The 14842-nt window shown below is 41.0% G+C and overlaps 1 protein-coding gene across 3 annotated transcripts in view; it reads left to right on the top strand.

Moving 5' to 3' along the window:
• Positions 1 to 14842, top strand: part of GALNS (galactosamine (N-acetyl)-6-sulfatase) — a 100755-nt gene that overhangs the window by 42028 nt on the left and 43885 nt on the right. For 2 of the 3 annotated variants that reach the window (XM_053709287.1, XM_053710020.1), the window contains exons 4-5: positions 692 to 794; positions 9269 to 9412. In XM_053709287.1, the coding sequence (XP_053565262.1) occupies positions 692 to 794; positions 9269 to 9412 (247 nt within the window). The remainder of the gene's footprint in view (positions 1 to 691; positions 795 to 9268; positions 9413 to 14842) is intronic. The other variant, XM_053710822.1, reaches the window with a different exon arrangement.

Raw genomic sequence — 14842 nt, 5'->3', positions numbered from 1 at the left:
TATGAGATGCAAAGAATAGTTTCTCCTGGCAATAACTGATAGCAGCTCAGTCCCCATGAAAACAAATTAGAAGAGAGGTTATCTCAGCAACATAGAGCATCAAAACATATTTATTTTTTTCTCGTATGAGATGTTGAGATTCTGTAAACTTTCTCTGGCTATTACAAGATCATCTCCAAGAAACTCTTCTCTACAAGTAGCAGTAAGAAACGATTGCGACATATGTGAAGTTATCCACTGCCATACACATTTAATAAATTCTCCTTGATTCTCAAAGACCTAAAGGAGGCAGGGTATGACAAGGTAGAAGTGGTTGCGGTTGCATTAGCCAAAAGGACCCTTATCTCATCTTCTTAAATACTATATTTATACTATAATTCATTTATAGTGACATTAATGGACTTTTCCTTTCAGAATCCCCATACTTTTTAATTTATTTGTATAGCACCGTAAAATTCTGTAGTGCTGGATATTGGTGCGTACTTTCTGTTGACAAAAGGATACACATAGAAGCTGGTGTGAGACTTTTAAAACTTGACTGGGTCCGATTGTGTCTGTCATAGCTGGAGCCGATTCATTTGGTAAAGCAGAGAAAACAACCTGCTGTTTATTTAGGTAAATTAAATTGTAAACCAACCTGGGTCTTTGGAAATTGTGTTGTAGTTAACGCCATTATAATTCCCCCACACAGCTTATACACCACAAGTGATAGTGGGTGGAATTCCTGACTCTGAAATCCTTTTGCCTGAGCAGTTGAAGGAAGCTGGATATGCAAATAAGATCATCGGAAAATGGTAAATCGGTGTAAGAATAATACAGTGCCAGTTTCATTCTGTCACAGGAGAATCCTTAACGTTGGGAAGCAAATCTCTAGTTCTCTACTGCAACAGTAAAATCTGAGTTATTACAATGTATGTGTGTTTATGGCCTATTTAAAGGGATACTAAACCCAAATATTTTCTTTCATTATTCATATAGAGCATGTAATTTTAAGCAGCTTTCTAATATAATCCTTTTATCAATGTTTGTTATTTTGTTATCTTTATTTGGGGGAAAAAAAGCAGGAATCCAAGCTTAGGTTCAGAACCCTGGGTAGCGCTTGCTGATTGGTAGCTACATTTAGACATCAATCAGCAAGCGCTACCCAGGTGCTGAACCAAAAATGGGCCTGCTCCTAAGCTTACATTCCTGCTTTTTTAAAATAACGATAGCAAGAGAACTAAGAAACATTGATAATAGGAATAAATTAGACATTTGCTTAAAACAGCATGTTCTATGTGAATCATGAAAAAAACATGTGGGTTAAGTATCCCTTTAAAGCAGCATTAGACTTTCACAGGAAACTCTTAGAACCTTTCAGTTACTCAAGAGAAGCACTGACCATTAATAGACCACACAGGTAGTTTCAAAAAGCAAGACTATATCCCTTGAATGCTAGAGAAGTAGATGCATGGTTACTAGACCATATAAGGCAATATTGATATTAATAGAATATAGCTATACCCTTTACATCTATCATCTTCATGGCAATGGCTATACCGCTCGGCTACTAGGGGGCTCTTAGAAGATGGCTAGAGCTTTTGTTTTCACTATGCCCTTCTTTTACTATGATACAGCATTACTAGGTGTCTTTGCTTCTGGGGAGACATGCAGAATATCACTACAGCTTCCTGCCACTAGGGACATCGGCATTAAATCTAACACCTCTCTGCTGCTGGGGAGAACTGCTAAGGTTTCACTAGTCTTTTTTTTTATGTATAAACCAAAAACCAACAGACTATAAACTCAAGTCCCTACTGCTTTAGGCCACTTCAAAGCTTCTTTTATTCTAGTTAAGGGAATATTGAAGTGAAACACAACATTTCTCTACCTCCTCTGCAATAGTAGGGAGAAGAGCTAAGCAGGCATTTTTACTATTATAAAAAGATCAATAATATACCCTGTTCTGTTAGGAAGAGCTCTCTTGCAGTGGTGAACTTGTCTAAGAAGTTAAAGGGATATGAACCCCAAAATTTTTACTTCAAGATCCAGATAGAACATACAGTTTTAAACAACTTTCCAATTTACGTCTATTATCTAATTTTCTTTGTCTTCTTAGTATCCTTTGTTGAAAAACATATCACGATAGGTTCAGGAGCTGGGAGGAAGTTGCTGGTTGGTGTCTTCACATATATACCTGTTATCATTGGCTTACAGATGGTTTCATCTAGCTCCGAGTAGTACATTGCTGCTCCTTCAATAAAGTATAAAAACAAAATGAAGAAACCTCATAATATAATTAAACTAGATAGTTGTTTAAAGTTGTATGCTCTATCTGACTCATGAAAATACATTTTTGGGTTTCATGTCCCTTTAAGAAGTCTTGTCGTTGGTTTAAGGTCTCTTGTATAATTTTCAAAAGGCAAATTTTAGCTTGATAACTGTTGATCTAGTGATGCAGAGTTCTGGGTGTGAAGGAGAGAAACCTACACTACCATGTAATGCTCAAAATAAGCCCCTAAATACTTTGTGTTATTTCTCTCCATCCCGGCAAGTTTTGATCATCAGGTCCTTAGAGAGCTATTAGGAGCACAAGTCTAATTCTGTACTTAAGAACCCTCTCTCTGCTTTTAAATAGACCAGTTGTAAAGCATTGCATCTCATGCCCCAAACCCTTCAGACTCTATCTATACACTACAAATGATAGTATTATCAGACTCGTAACACATAAGCAGAGCTTTGCAAGACTTCTGCTTTGCTAACTGCTACTCTACTCTGTGGGATATGAATTCATTATAAAGCACAATATTCATAGATAACGTGGCCTTTGCTACTATGTGTAGAACTTCTTTTCTTCTACTAGATACGAGTCCACGGATTCATCCTTACTTGTGGGATATTATCCTCCTGCTAACAGGAAGTGGCAAAGAGCACCACAGCAGAGCTGTATATATAGCTCCTCCCTTCTCTCCACCCCCAGTCATTCTCTTTGCCTATACTAGTAATAGGAAGAGGTCAAGTGAAAGAGGTGTTAAAATTATAGTTTTTATTTTCTTCAAGCAAGACTTTTTTATTTTTAAATGGTACCGGTGAGTGCAATTTTTCCTCAGGCAGCAGATGGAAGAAGATTTCTGCCTGGAGGTTGATGATCTTAGCAGTTGTCACTAAGATCCAGAGGAGTTCCCACAGAATGGCTGAGGAGTACTTGAGAAGCTTCAGTGTGGGAAACGTTTTTCATGCTACAAGCATTGAGGTATGTTCAGTCATTTATTTCTGGAGAGACTGTGGTATTTCAGAACAGGCTGACATAGTTCCAATGAGGGAAGGGGTAAGCAGTAATCCTACATATATGAAGGGATATTACTGGAACCTGTATATTATTGTGTATGGGCTAAAATGCAGCAAAGGAATGGCAGCATGGTTGACACTGGCAACATAACGTTTTTATGATGAAACGTTTTTTATGTTCAATGGTACTGGACGGTTTCACATGGCTTATATGTTTATTTGGGGATACAAAAAACCCACATGGCTAGTTCCTATACCGCTTTACAGTGGTTTTGTTAGGCAGAGAGACATCGCATATGATGGGCGGGCCTAATTTTCGCTCCTCAGATGCGCAGTTGATTTTCATATGAAGGCAGCAAACTTCAACTCTGGTGGGCCCAAACTGAAGACATAGCCTAACGAAGTTATAGTGAGATTTCTCAGACCCCTGAGGGCAGGTAGGCGCCACAGCAGAGCTGTGGCGAGGTGCAGGAGGTTGCTAATCTATTTTTTTATAACGTTTTTGGGTAACATTTTTCTCATAGAGGGTTAATTTGTCCCTTACTTGTGGTGCAATCTTAGTTTACAAGATAAGACACATATATGCTAAAATTGTGAGAGTTATAACATTTTAAAGCAGATTTGGAAAAATTGTGCGCTTTTTTACTACTTAAAGGCGCAGTACCGTTTTTCAAATTGTTGTTTTTTCCATTAAATACAGTGTTTTCAAGACTTTTTGTGGTTATAACTAGCCTGTTCAACATGTCTGATATTGAGGAAAGTCAATCATCTATGTGTTTAGAAGCCATTGTGGAACCCCCACTTACATTGTGTCCCTAATGTACTGAAAGGGCCTTACATTGCAAAGAACATATTTTAGGTGATACAAGTATGTCTAAGGATGATTCTCAGTCTGAAGAGAATCAGGTTATGCCATCCAATTCTCCCCAAGTGTCACAACCTTTAGCGCAAACTCAAGAAACGCCAAGTACTTCTAGTGCGTCTAATTCTTTTACTCTGCAAGATATGGCTGCAGTTATGTCTACTACCCTTACAGAGGTATTATCTAAACTGCCAGGTTTACAGGGTAAGCGCAGTAGGTCCGGTATTGGGGTAAATGCTGAGCCCTCTGATGCTTTATCGGCCATTTCCGATGTACCCTCACAGCATTCTGAATTGGGGGTAGGGGAATTGCTGTCTGAGGGAGAGCTTTCAGATTCAGGAAATGTGTTCCCTCAGACAGACTCGGACGTGACGGCCTTTAAATTTAAGCTTGAACACCTCTGTCTGTTACTCCGGGAGGTTTTAGTGACTCTGGATGATTGTGACCCTATTGTAATACCACCAGATAAATTGTGTAAGATGGATAAATATCTAGAGGTACCTACTTACACTGATGTTTCTCCAGTCCCTAAAAGAATTTTGGATATTGTTACTAAGGAATGGGATAGACCAGGCATTCCGTTCTCTCCCCCTCCTACTTTTAAGAAAATGTTTCCCATATCTGACACCATTCGGGATTCCTGGCAAACGGTCCCTAAGGTGGAGGGAGCTATTTCTACTCTGGCTAAGCGTACAACTATACCTATTGAGGACAGTTGTGCTTTCAAAGATCCTATGGATAAAAAATTAGAGGGTCTTCTAAAGAAATTGTTTATTCATCAGGGTTTTCTTCTACAACTGATAGCGTGCATTGTTCCAGTTACTACTACAGCAGCTTTTTGGTTCGAGGCTCTAGAGGAGTCTCTTAAGGTTGAGACCCCATTAGATGATATTTTGGATAGAATTAAGGCTCTCAAGCTAGCTAATTCTTTTATTACCGATGCCGCTTTTCAAATAGCTAAATTAGCAGCAACAAATGCAGGTTTTGCCATTTTAGCGCATAGAGCGTTATGACTTAAGTCTTGGTCTGCTGATGTGTCATCAAAATCTAAGCTTTTAGCTATTCCTTTTAAAGGTAAGACCCTATTCGGGCCTGAACTAAAGGAAATAATTTCCGACATTACTGGAGGTAAAGGTCATGCCCTTCCTCAGGACAAGACTGTTAAGATGAGGGCTAAACAAAATAATTTTCATTCCTTTCAAACTTTAAGGGTGGACCCTCTACTTCCTCCTCCGCCACAAAGCAGGAGGGGAATTTTGCACAATCCAAATCAGTCTGGAGACCTAACCAGACCTGGAATAAAGGTAAACAAGTTAAGAAGCCTGCTGCTGCTACCAAGACAGCATGAAGGGGCAGCCCCCGATCCGGGACCAGATCTAGTAGGGGCAGACTTTCTCTCTTCGCTCAGGCTTGGGCAAGGGATGTTCAGGATCCCTAGGAATTAGAAATTGTGACCCAGGGGTATCGACTAGAATTCAAGGATTTTCTCCCAAGAGGGAGATTTCATCTCTCACGTTTGTCTGTAGACCAGACAAAAAGAGAGGCGTTCTTACGCTGTGTAAAAGACCTCTATACCATGGGTGTAATTTGTTCAGTTCCAAAACTAGAACAGGGAGAGGGGTTTTACTCAAATCTGTTCGTGGTTCCCAAAAAAGAGGGAACCTTCAGACCGATTTTAGATCTCAAAATGTCTAAACAAATTTCTCAGAGTCCCATCATTCAAGATGGCGACCATACAAACAATTTTGCCAATGATCCAGGAGGGTCAATATATGACCACTGTGGACTTGAAGGATGCGTAGCTTCACATTCCCATCCACAAGGATCATCATCAGTTTCTCAGATTTGCCTTTCTGGACAAACACTATCAGTTTGTGGCCCTTCCTTTTGGGTTGGCCACAGCTCCCAGAATCTTCACAAAGGTACTAGGGTCCCTTCTGGCGGTTCTAAGGCCGCGGGGCATAGCAGTGGCGCCCTATCTGGACGATATTTTGATTCAGGCGTCAATTTATCATCTAACCAAATCTCACACGGACATCGTGTTGGCTTTTCTAAGAACTCACGGTTGGAAAGTGAATATAAAAATGAGTTCACTAGTTCCACTAACAAGAGTTCCATTCTTGGGAACTCTGATAGACTCGGTAGACATGAAAATATTTCTGACGGAGGTCAGAAAGTCAAAGATTTTAAATACTTGTCGAGCGCTTCAGTCCCTTCCTCAGCCATCAGTGGCTCAGTGTATGGAGGTCATTGGATTAATGGTAGCAGCAATGGACATCGTTCCGTTTGCACGCTTTCATCTCAGGCCACTGCAGCTGTGCATGCTCAGACAGGGGAATGGGGATTATGCGAATTTATCTCCTCAGAGAAATCTGGATCAAGAGACCAGAGACTGTCTTCTTTGGTGGTTGTCACAGGATCATCTGTCCCAGGGTCTGTGCTTCCGCAGACCAGCATGGGTTATAGTGACGACGGACGCCAGCCTCTTGGGCTGGGGTACAATCTGGAATTCCCTGAAGGCTCAGGGTGTTTGGACTCAGGAGGAGTCTCTTCTACCAATCAATATTCTGGAACTGAGAGCAATATTCAACGCGCTTCAGGCGTGGCCTCAGTTGGCTTTGGCCAAATTCATAAGATTCCAGTCAGACAATATCACGACTGTAACATATATCAATCATCAAGGGGGAACAAAGAGTTCTCTAGCGATGATAGAGGTTTCAAAGATAATCCGATGGGCGGAGACTCACTCTTGCCACCTATCGGCAATCTATATCCCAGGAGTAGAGAAATGGGAAGCGGATTTTCTAATTCATCAGACTTTTCATCCGGGGGGGGGTGGGAGCTCCATCCGGAGGTGTTTGCGTCATTGATTCATCAATGGGGCACACCGGAATTGGATCTGATGGCATCTCGTCAGAATGCCAAACTTCCTCGTTATGGGTCCAGGTCAAGGGATACCCAAGCTGTACTGATAGATGCTCTAGCAGTACCTTGGTCATTCAACCTGGCTTATGGGTTTCCTCCATTTCCTCTCTTGTCTCGTCTGATTGCAAGAATCAAACAGGAGAAAGCTTCAGTAATCCTGATAGCGCCTGCGTGGCCACGCAGGACTTGGTATGCAGATCTAGTGGACATGTCATCTCTGCCACCGTGGAAACTGCCATTGAGACAGGACTTTCTCATCCAAGGTCCGTTCCAACATCCAAATCTAAATTCTCTGCAGCTGACTGCCTGGAGATTGAACACTTGATTTTATCTAAGCGGGGATTCTTTGAGTCAGTCATTGATACTTTGATTCAGGCTCGAAAGCCTGTCACTAGAAAAATTTACCATAAGATATGGCGTAAATATCTTTATTGGTGCGAATCCAAGAGATACTCATGGAGTAGGGTTAAGATTCTTAGGATTTTGTCCTTTCTCCAAGAAGGATTGGAGTAGGGATTATCAGCTAGTTCCTTAAAGGGACACATTTCTGCTTTGTCAATTTTACTACACAAGCGTCTGGCGGATGTCCCAGACGTTCAGTCTTTTTGTCAGGCTTTAATCAGAATCAAGCCTGTGTTTAAACCTATTGCTCCGCCATGGAGTTTGAATTTAGTTCTCAATGTTCTTCAAGGGGTTCCGTTTGAACCCATGCATTCCATGGATATTAAGCTTTTATCTTGGAAAGTTTTGTTCTTAGTTGCTATCTCTTCTGCTCGAAGGGTTTCTGAGCTTTCTGCGTTACAATGTGATTCGCCTTATCTTATATTCCATTCTGATAAGGTGGTTTTGCGTACTAAACCTGGATTCCTTTGTAAGGTTGTTTCAAATAAGAATATTAATCAGGAAATTGTTGTTCCTTCCTTGTGTCCTAATCCTTTGTCTAATAAGGATCGTCTGTTACATAACTTGGACGTGGTTCGTGCCTTGAAGTTTTACTTACAAGCGACCAAGGATTTCCGTCAAACATCTTCTCTATTCATTGTTTATTCTGGAAAGCGTAGGGGTCAAAAAGCTATGGCTACCTCTTTCTTTTTGGCTGAAAAGCATCATCCGCCTGGCATACGAGACTGCTGGACAGCAGCCTCCTGAAAAAATTACGGCTCATTCAACTAGAGCGGTGGCTTCCACATGGGCTTTTAAAAACCATGCTTTTGTTGAACAGATTTGTAAGGCTGCGACTTGGTCCTCCCTTCATACTTTTTCCAAATTTTACAACTTTGATACTTTTGCTTCTTTGGAGGCTATTTTTGGGAGAAAAGTTCTTCAAGCAGTGGTGCCTTCCGTTTAGGTATCTGTCTTGTCCCTCCCGTTCATCCGTGTCCTGTTGCTTTGGTATTGTATCCCACAAGTAAGGATGAATCCGTGGACTCGTCATATCTAGTAGAAGAAAAGGAAATTTATGCTTACCTGATAAATTGATTTCTTCTACGATACGGCGAGTCCACGGCCCTCCGTGTCATTTTAGACAGATTATATTTTTGTTTTCAAAACTTCCGTCACCTCTGCACCTTTTAGCTTTTCTTTTCTCTTCCTATACCTTTGGTCAAATGACTGGGGGTGGAGAGAAGGGAGGAGCTATATATACAGCTCTGCTGTGGTGCTCTTTGCCACTTCCTGTTAGCAGGAGGATAATATCCCACAAGTAAGGATGAATCCGTGGACTTGTTGTATCGTAGAAGAAATCAATTTATCAGGTAAGCATAAATTTCCTTTTCTGTACATCTGAAGCGTCTAGTTAGATCGGCATGTGATAAGCTATTCTATTTTTTCACTATGTGCAGTCTTATCTGAGTGGCAAGTTAATGTTATGTACTAGACGGGCAGTTATTGTTCCTATATTGACTGAGCAGATATTGAGTATGTGCATGTTCCAAATGCTGTAAGTTGTTTAGAATTCTTCAGCATGAAAGATGCAATGTGAGAACTCAAATGTATTAAAGGATAAATACTATACAAATGGTTATTTAGCAAGTACTATGGCAGAAAGGGTGGGATATACATGGAATAGCCTATTACTGCTTGCAGATGTATTATTTTATGGATTTCTATAGTGGTTGTTGATATTATTCTGAAAGCTTTGGCTGCTGTGAATAGAAGAGAGATGTTTAATTTCTTGTCTGCTGCCCCCATTGATGATGCTTCTTTTGTTTACAGGCACTTAGGGCACAGACCACAATTCCACCCTCTCAAGAAGGGGTTTGATGAATGGTTTGGTTCTCCCAACTGTCATTTTGGACCATATAACAATAAGGACATTCCAAATATTCCTGTGTACAGGAACTGGGACATGGTTGGCAGGTATGGTTTCCTATTTGCCTTATGCTCATTCTCACAGGCCCAGGGACAAGATATATAGTACTACTGCCTGGATTCTAAAGGTTTCATCTTCTCAATCATCATTATTGTATACATTATCTGCCTTATTTAAAGCGACATTAAACACTTTGAGATTGTAATATAAAATATTTCATTCCGTATGGTAAAAGAGCTTTGCATAATTTATTTTGTCCCCATTTCCTTTCATTTAATTTGGGGCTTTTAAATTCATGTTAAACGTAGTACAGACTCTAGACTTACACAACTATATTCACACTGTCATTGGTTGAACACTTCAGTGACCCATTTATAACTGTCTGTAATTGCCCTCAGCAGATTAGGAGATCTAGCTCATAACATGGCTGCATCTATTGCTTTATGGAGACAAAATATTGAAAAAATAAGTGTAAAGTTTTCAATAACATTTTTTAAAAAAACTGTATATTCTTCTCAACACAATCATTGATTTGAATACATCATTCTGTCTAGCATTTATTAACAGTTTAATGTTCTTTTAAAGGGACGGTAAACACCTTGAGATTTTTATATAAAATGTTTAGCTATGCGTAATAAAACAGCTTTGCAATATATTTTCATAATTTATTTTGTCCCCTTTTCATGTAATTTAACTCTGTGGGGAAAATGAACAATTTCAAATTCCCAGAACTTGTAAATGCACCCAGGTGAATTATCAGTGCCAACCCTGCTACATATCAGTCCCTTATTGGCTTTACCAGATAACAACTGAAAAACAATGTACTTACTTTTTGACCCTGACTAGCTGACTCTCACCATACACTGCTTGGATACACGTCACTTTTTATGTTATACAGTTCCAGAATGATCACTTCACTTGGCACTCACAGATAAATATTACCAACTGTGTAGTATGTCTATTGTGGCTACAACTCACACCATACACTACTACTTGGGTACATGTAAATTCCAGTTCTTAGTTTATCCAGTTCTAGAGCACTTACTCAGTTCAAGCGGCCCCCATGGGAGAAGAAAACTTGGCCAGTGGCCCCCATATACATTGAGCTTGAGACCCCTGTTCTATAAAACATAAATGTCTTGTAATTACACAGTGTTTACTGTCTCTTTATCTGCCCATTATCTTTGTGTGTCCACTGTCACTTGGTTTATAGTGCTTTACAAAGAAGCGTATGTCTGTCTGAAAATGATTAATGTAAGAAATTACTATAAGAAGGGTGCCCAGCTGGTCATCTGCTTTGTATGCCGACTGTCACTTGTTTTAACCTATTACTGGAACAACAAGGGGTCAGTAGTGCAATCTCTGGTAATGCTCCTAGAGCTTGCTGTAAATAAAACTGTGCATGTTGTTAATGAGACAGTCTACACTGCAACTGTATTTACATTATTGTAATGCTCGCCCAGTGATCACACAGTATAATATTATCCCCAGGAACATTTTTATTCCCATTTTAAGTAAAAAGATTTCTTTCCTAAGATATGTTGAATCCATGGCGTCCTCAATTACTGTTGGGAATATCACTCCTGGCCAGTAGGAGGAGGCAAAGAGCACCACAGCTAAGCTGTTAAGTATTCCTTCCCACAACCCCTAGTCATTCTCTTTGCCTTTGGTGCAAGGAGGAGGTAAAGTTTTGGTGTCTGAAGAAGATTTCTCTTCAATCAAGATTTTATTATTTTGAAAGCCAGACTAGGTTTGCTCTGATCTTTCCTCTCCAGATTAGGCCTAGCTGTACTGCAGGTTAGTCTCTTCAGTAGGGCAGTAGTGGCTTTCAAGCTGTTTTCCTAACAGATTGCTGACCTTGTATAGAAAGCCAGAGTAGGTTTACTCTGTCCTTTCTTGTTTTCACAGGTCTCTGTGGGGAGTGGCTTCCTCTCATGCCGGGTGAGCTGTCCTCCTGCCGGACAGCTAGAGGCGCAGGTAAGTGCCATTTTTGTCTTCTGGGAAAGAACTCTGGCACTAAAGCAGATTTAAGCTGCACTTAAACTGGGGCTACATTCCTAAGTTCAGGACTCATAATGGCAGGGAGCAGGCACTGTGGGTTGTGACTCTACTGAAAAGTATTCAGCATAAGTGTGTTGAATCATTGGTGGCTCAGTAATTTAAAATGTATTCACTGTGAATCCGGTTTAACGGATGGGTGCTTTGTGTAACTACAAGGGGTAAATGTGCATGGTACGCTAATTTTGCTCTTATGGCCACCGGAACTGTCCCTGACATAGAACAGGGGAGGTAGATCCTTTTCTGTGGCGGTAGTTGCTGCTAAAAGTGTGCAGTTTCTCTTTGGTGGCGCAGCTTATAGCAGGTTATGTGACATAATCTTCTCTGCATCGATCGGAGTCCGGAGCTGCTGCAATACAGAAAACAGAGTCGCAATTCTGTTCCGTGGTGCAGAGGGGGAAGGTAGGCGTTTTAATTCTCATTAAAAAGGAGGTTTTTGGAATTTAAATTCTGAGCATTAAAATTAAATTTTGCAATTAAAACTTATATTGTTTTTCAGAATCTCTGACATATCCCTGTTGAGGGACTCCACTTACTTTTGGAAGCTAATATCCTTAAAGGGACAGTCAATACCAGAATATTTGTTGTTTTAAAAGATACATAATCCCTTAATTACCAATTCCCCAGTTTTGCATAACCAACACAGTTATAATTATACACGTTTTACCCCTGTAATTACCTTGTATCTAAGCCTCAGCAGACTGCCCCCTTATTTCAGTTCTTTTGACAGACTTGCATTTTAGCCAATCAGAGCTGTCTCCATGGTAAATTCAAGAGCATGAGCTTAATGTTATCTATATGAAACACATGAACTAATGCCCTCTAGTGTGGAAAACTATCAAAATGCATTTAGATTAGAGGCGGCCTTCAAGGTCTAAGAAATTAGCATATGAACCTCCTAATTTTAGCTTACAACTAAGAATACCAAGAGAACAAAGCAAAATTGGTAATAAAAGTAATTTGAAAGTTGTTTAAAATGACATGCCCTATCTAAATCATGAAAGTTTTTTTTTTGGACTTGACTGTCCCTTTAAAGACATTTACATTTTTTTTATTTTTTTTTGGTTCTGGTTCTGTTAATTTTAATTGCAGTATGGACCAAGAGTCTGTGCCTTCTGTTGAATGTAAGCTTTGTTTAGGTAACCAAGTTGAACCTCCTTTGCCCCTTTTGTTCATGTATTGAGAGGACTCTAATGTATAGACTTTTTGATTCTAAACCACCATTCTCTCAGGTTGATGCTGTTCAGGCAATGCCGCAGCTTTCTCCTCAAACGTCCCAAGCTTTAACGGAGTCACATGCAGTGCCCTGCAGTTCTTCTCAATCTCCTGGAGGAGTCTATTTGCAAGCAGAAATTGCTGGCCAGGTATCCTCTGCGGTATCTGTGGCATTAGCTCCCATTCCCATGCTACAGGGAAGACACAAGAGGAAATTTAGAGATTCAGATACTAAGGTTTCTGATCCAGTCCCGACTAACCAGGTTGCTCTTTCTCATAAGTCTGAAGAGGAAGATACGTTGGTAGCCTCTGAGGGTGAAATCTCAGATTCGGATAGTATAATTCCTTCTTCTGATACTGAAGTTGTATCCTTTTAGATTTAAGCTTGAACACCTTCGTGTTTTGTTAAAGGAGGTTTTGGCTACCCTGGACGACTCGGATATCCAGGTCGACGTCAACCCTAAGAAATCTAGTAAATTAAATAAATACTTTGATGTTCCCTCCTCTGTGGAGGTGTTTTCTGTGCCAGACTGTGCTACGGAGATTATTGGACGGGAATAGGACAGACCTGGGATCCCTTTTTCCCTGTCTCTAGTTTTTAAAAAGATGTTTCCGGTGGCTGACTCCATTAAGGAGTCGTGGCAGATGGTGCCCAAGGTGGAAGGGGCGATTTCTACTATGGCTAAGAGAACTACTATTCCTATTGAGGATAGCTGCTCTTTCAAGGATCCAATGGACAAGAAGCTGGAGGCTTACTTGAAAAAGATGTATGTTCATCAAGGTCTCCAATGGCAACCTGCAGTGTGTATTGCTACTGTGACAAGTGCGGAAGCTTATTGGTTCAACGCATTGTCTGAGTCTCTTCAGGCAGAGACTCCCTTGGAGGAGATCCAAGATAGGATTAAGACCCTTAAGTTAGCCAATTCCTTTATTACTGACGCTTTATTGCAGGTCATTAAGTTGGGAGCCAAAATATCTGGTTTCGCTGTATTGGCGCGTAGAGCATTATGGCTGAAATCTTGGTCAGCGGATGTTTTATCTAAGTCCAAGCTTTTGGCGATTCCTTACAAGGGTAAGACTTTGTTTGGACCTGGTTTGGCAGAAATGATTTCCGATATCGCGGGTGGTAAAGGGTCTTTTCTGCCACAAGATAAGAATAGGCCGAAAAGACGTCAGAGTAATTTTCCTTCCTTTCGTAACTTCAGAGGTAAGTTTTCCCCCTCCTCTTCCAAGCAGGAACAGTCCAAACCTTCTTGGTAACCCAGTCAGTCTTGGAACAAGGGGATAGCAATCTAAGAAACCCTCGGCTGAATCCAAATCAGCATGAAGGGTTTGCTCCCAATCCAGGATCAAGTTGGGGGCAGACTTTCTCAGATCAGATGTTCCTGATCCTTGGGCTGTGGACATAGTATCCCAGGGTTACAAATTAGAATTCAAGACCTTTCCTCACAGGGGCAGGTTTTACCTGTCAAGATTATCTGCAGACCAGATAAAAAGAGAGGCGTTCTTGAAATGTGTACAGGATGTTTCCTACCTGGGAGTGATAGTTCCATTACAGGACCAGGGTCTAGGGTTCTATTCCAATCTGTGGTTCCCAAAAAAAAGTGGGAACTTTCCCACCGATTCTAGACCTAAAGTGTCTAAACAAGTTTTTCAGAGTACCGTCCTTCAAGATGGAGACCGATCCATTCTTCCTTTAGTGCATGACGGCCATAGACCTGAAGGAAGCGTACCTTCATGTTCCCATTCACAGGGAATCTCACAATTGCTGTCTATCTGCCATCCACATTCCAGGAGTGGACAACTGGGAAGCGGATTTCCTGAACAGACAGACTTTTCATCCCGGGGAGTGGGAACGCCATCCAGAGGTGTTCTCCAGGTTAACCATCAAATGGGGGGTACCGGAGTTGGATCTGATGGCGTCTCAACAGAACGCCAAGCTTCCAAAGTACGGTTCAAGGTCAAGGGAACCTCAGGCCTTCCTGATGGATGCTCTGGCGGTTCCTTGGAACTTCAGGTTGGCATACCCGTTTCCTCTGTTTGCTCTCCTTCCACGAGTCATTGCTCGTATCAAGCAGGAGCAAGCGTCAGTGATTCTAATAGCTCCTGCATGGCCTCGCAGGATCTGGTATGCAGACTTAGTGGAGATGTCGTCTCTCCCTCCTTGGAGACTTCCTCTGAGGAAGGACCTACTACTTCAGGGT

Source organism: Bombina bombina, chromosome 1 (genome assembly GCF_027579735.1).
Source record: "Bombina bombina isolate aBomBom1 chromosome 1, aBomBom1.pri, whole genome shotgun sequence".
Lineage (NCBI taxonomy): Eukaryota > Metazoa > Chordata > Amphibia > Anura > Bombinatoridae > Bombina > Bombina bombina.
Note: the sequence above shows the minus strand (reverse complement) of the source record. Positions and strands in the feature narration are given on the sequence as shown.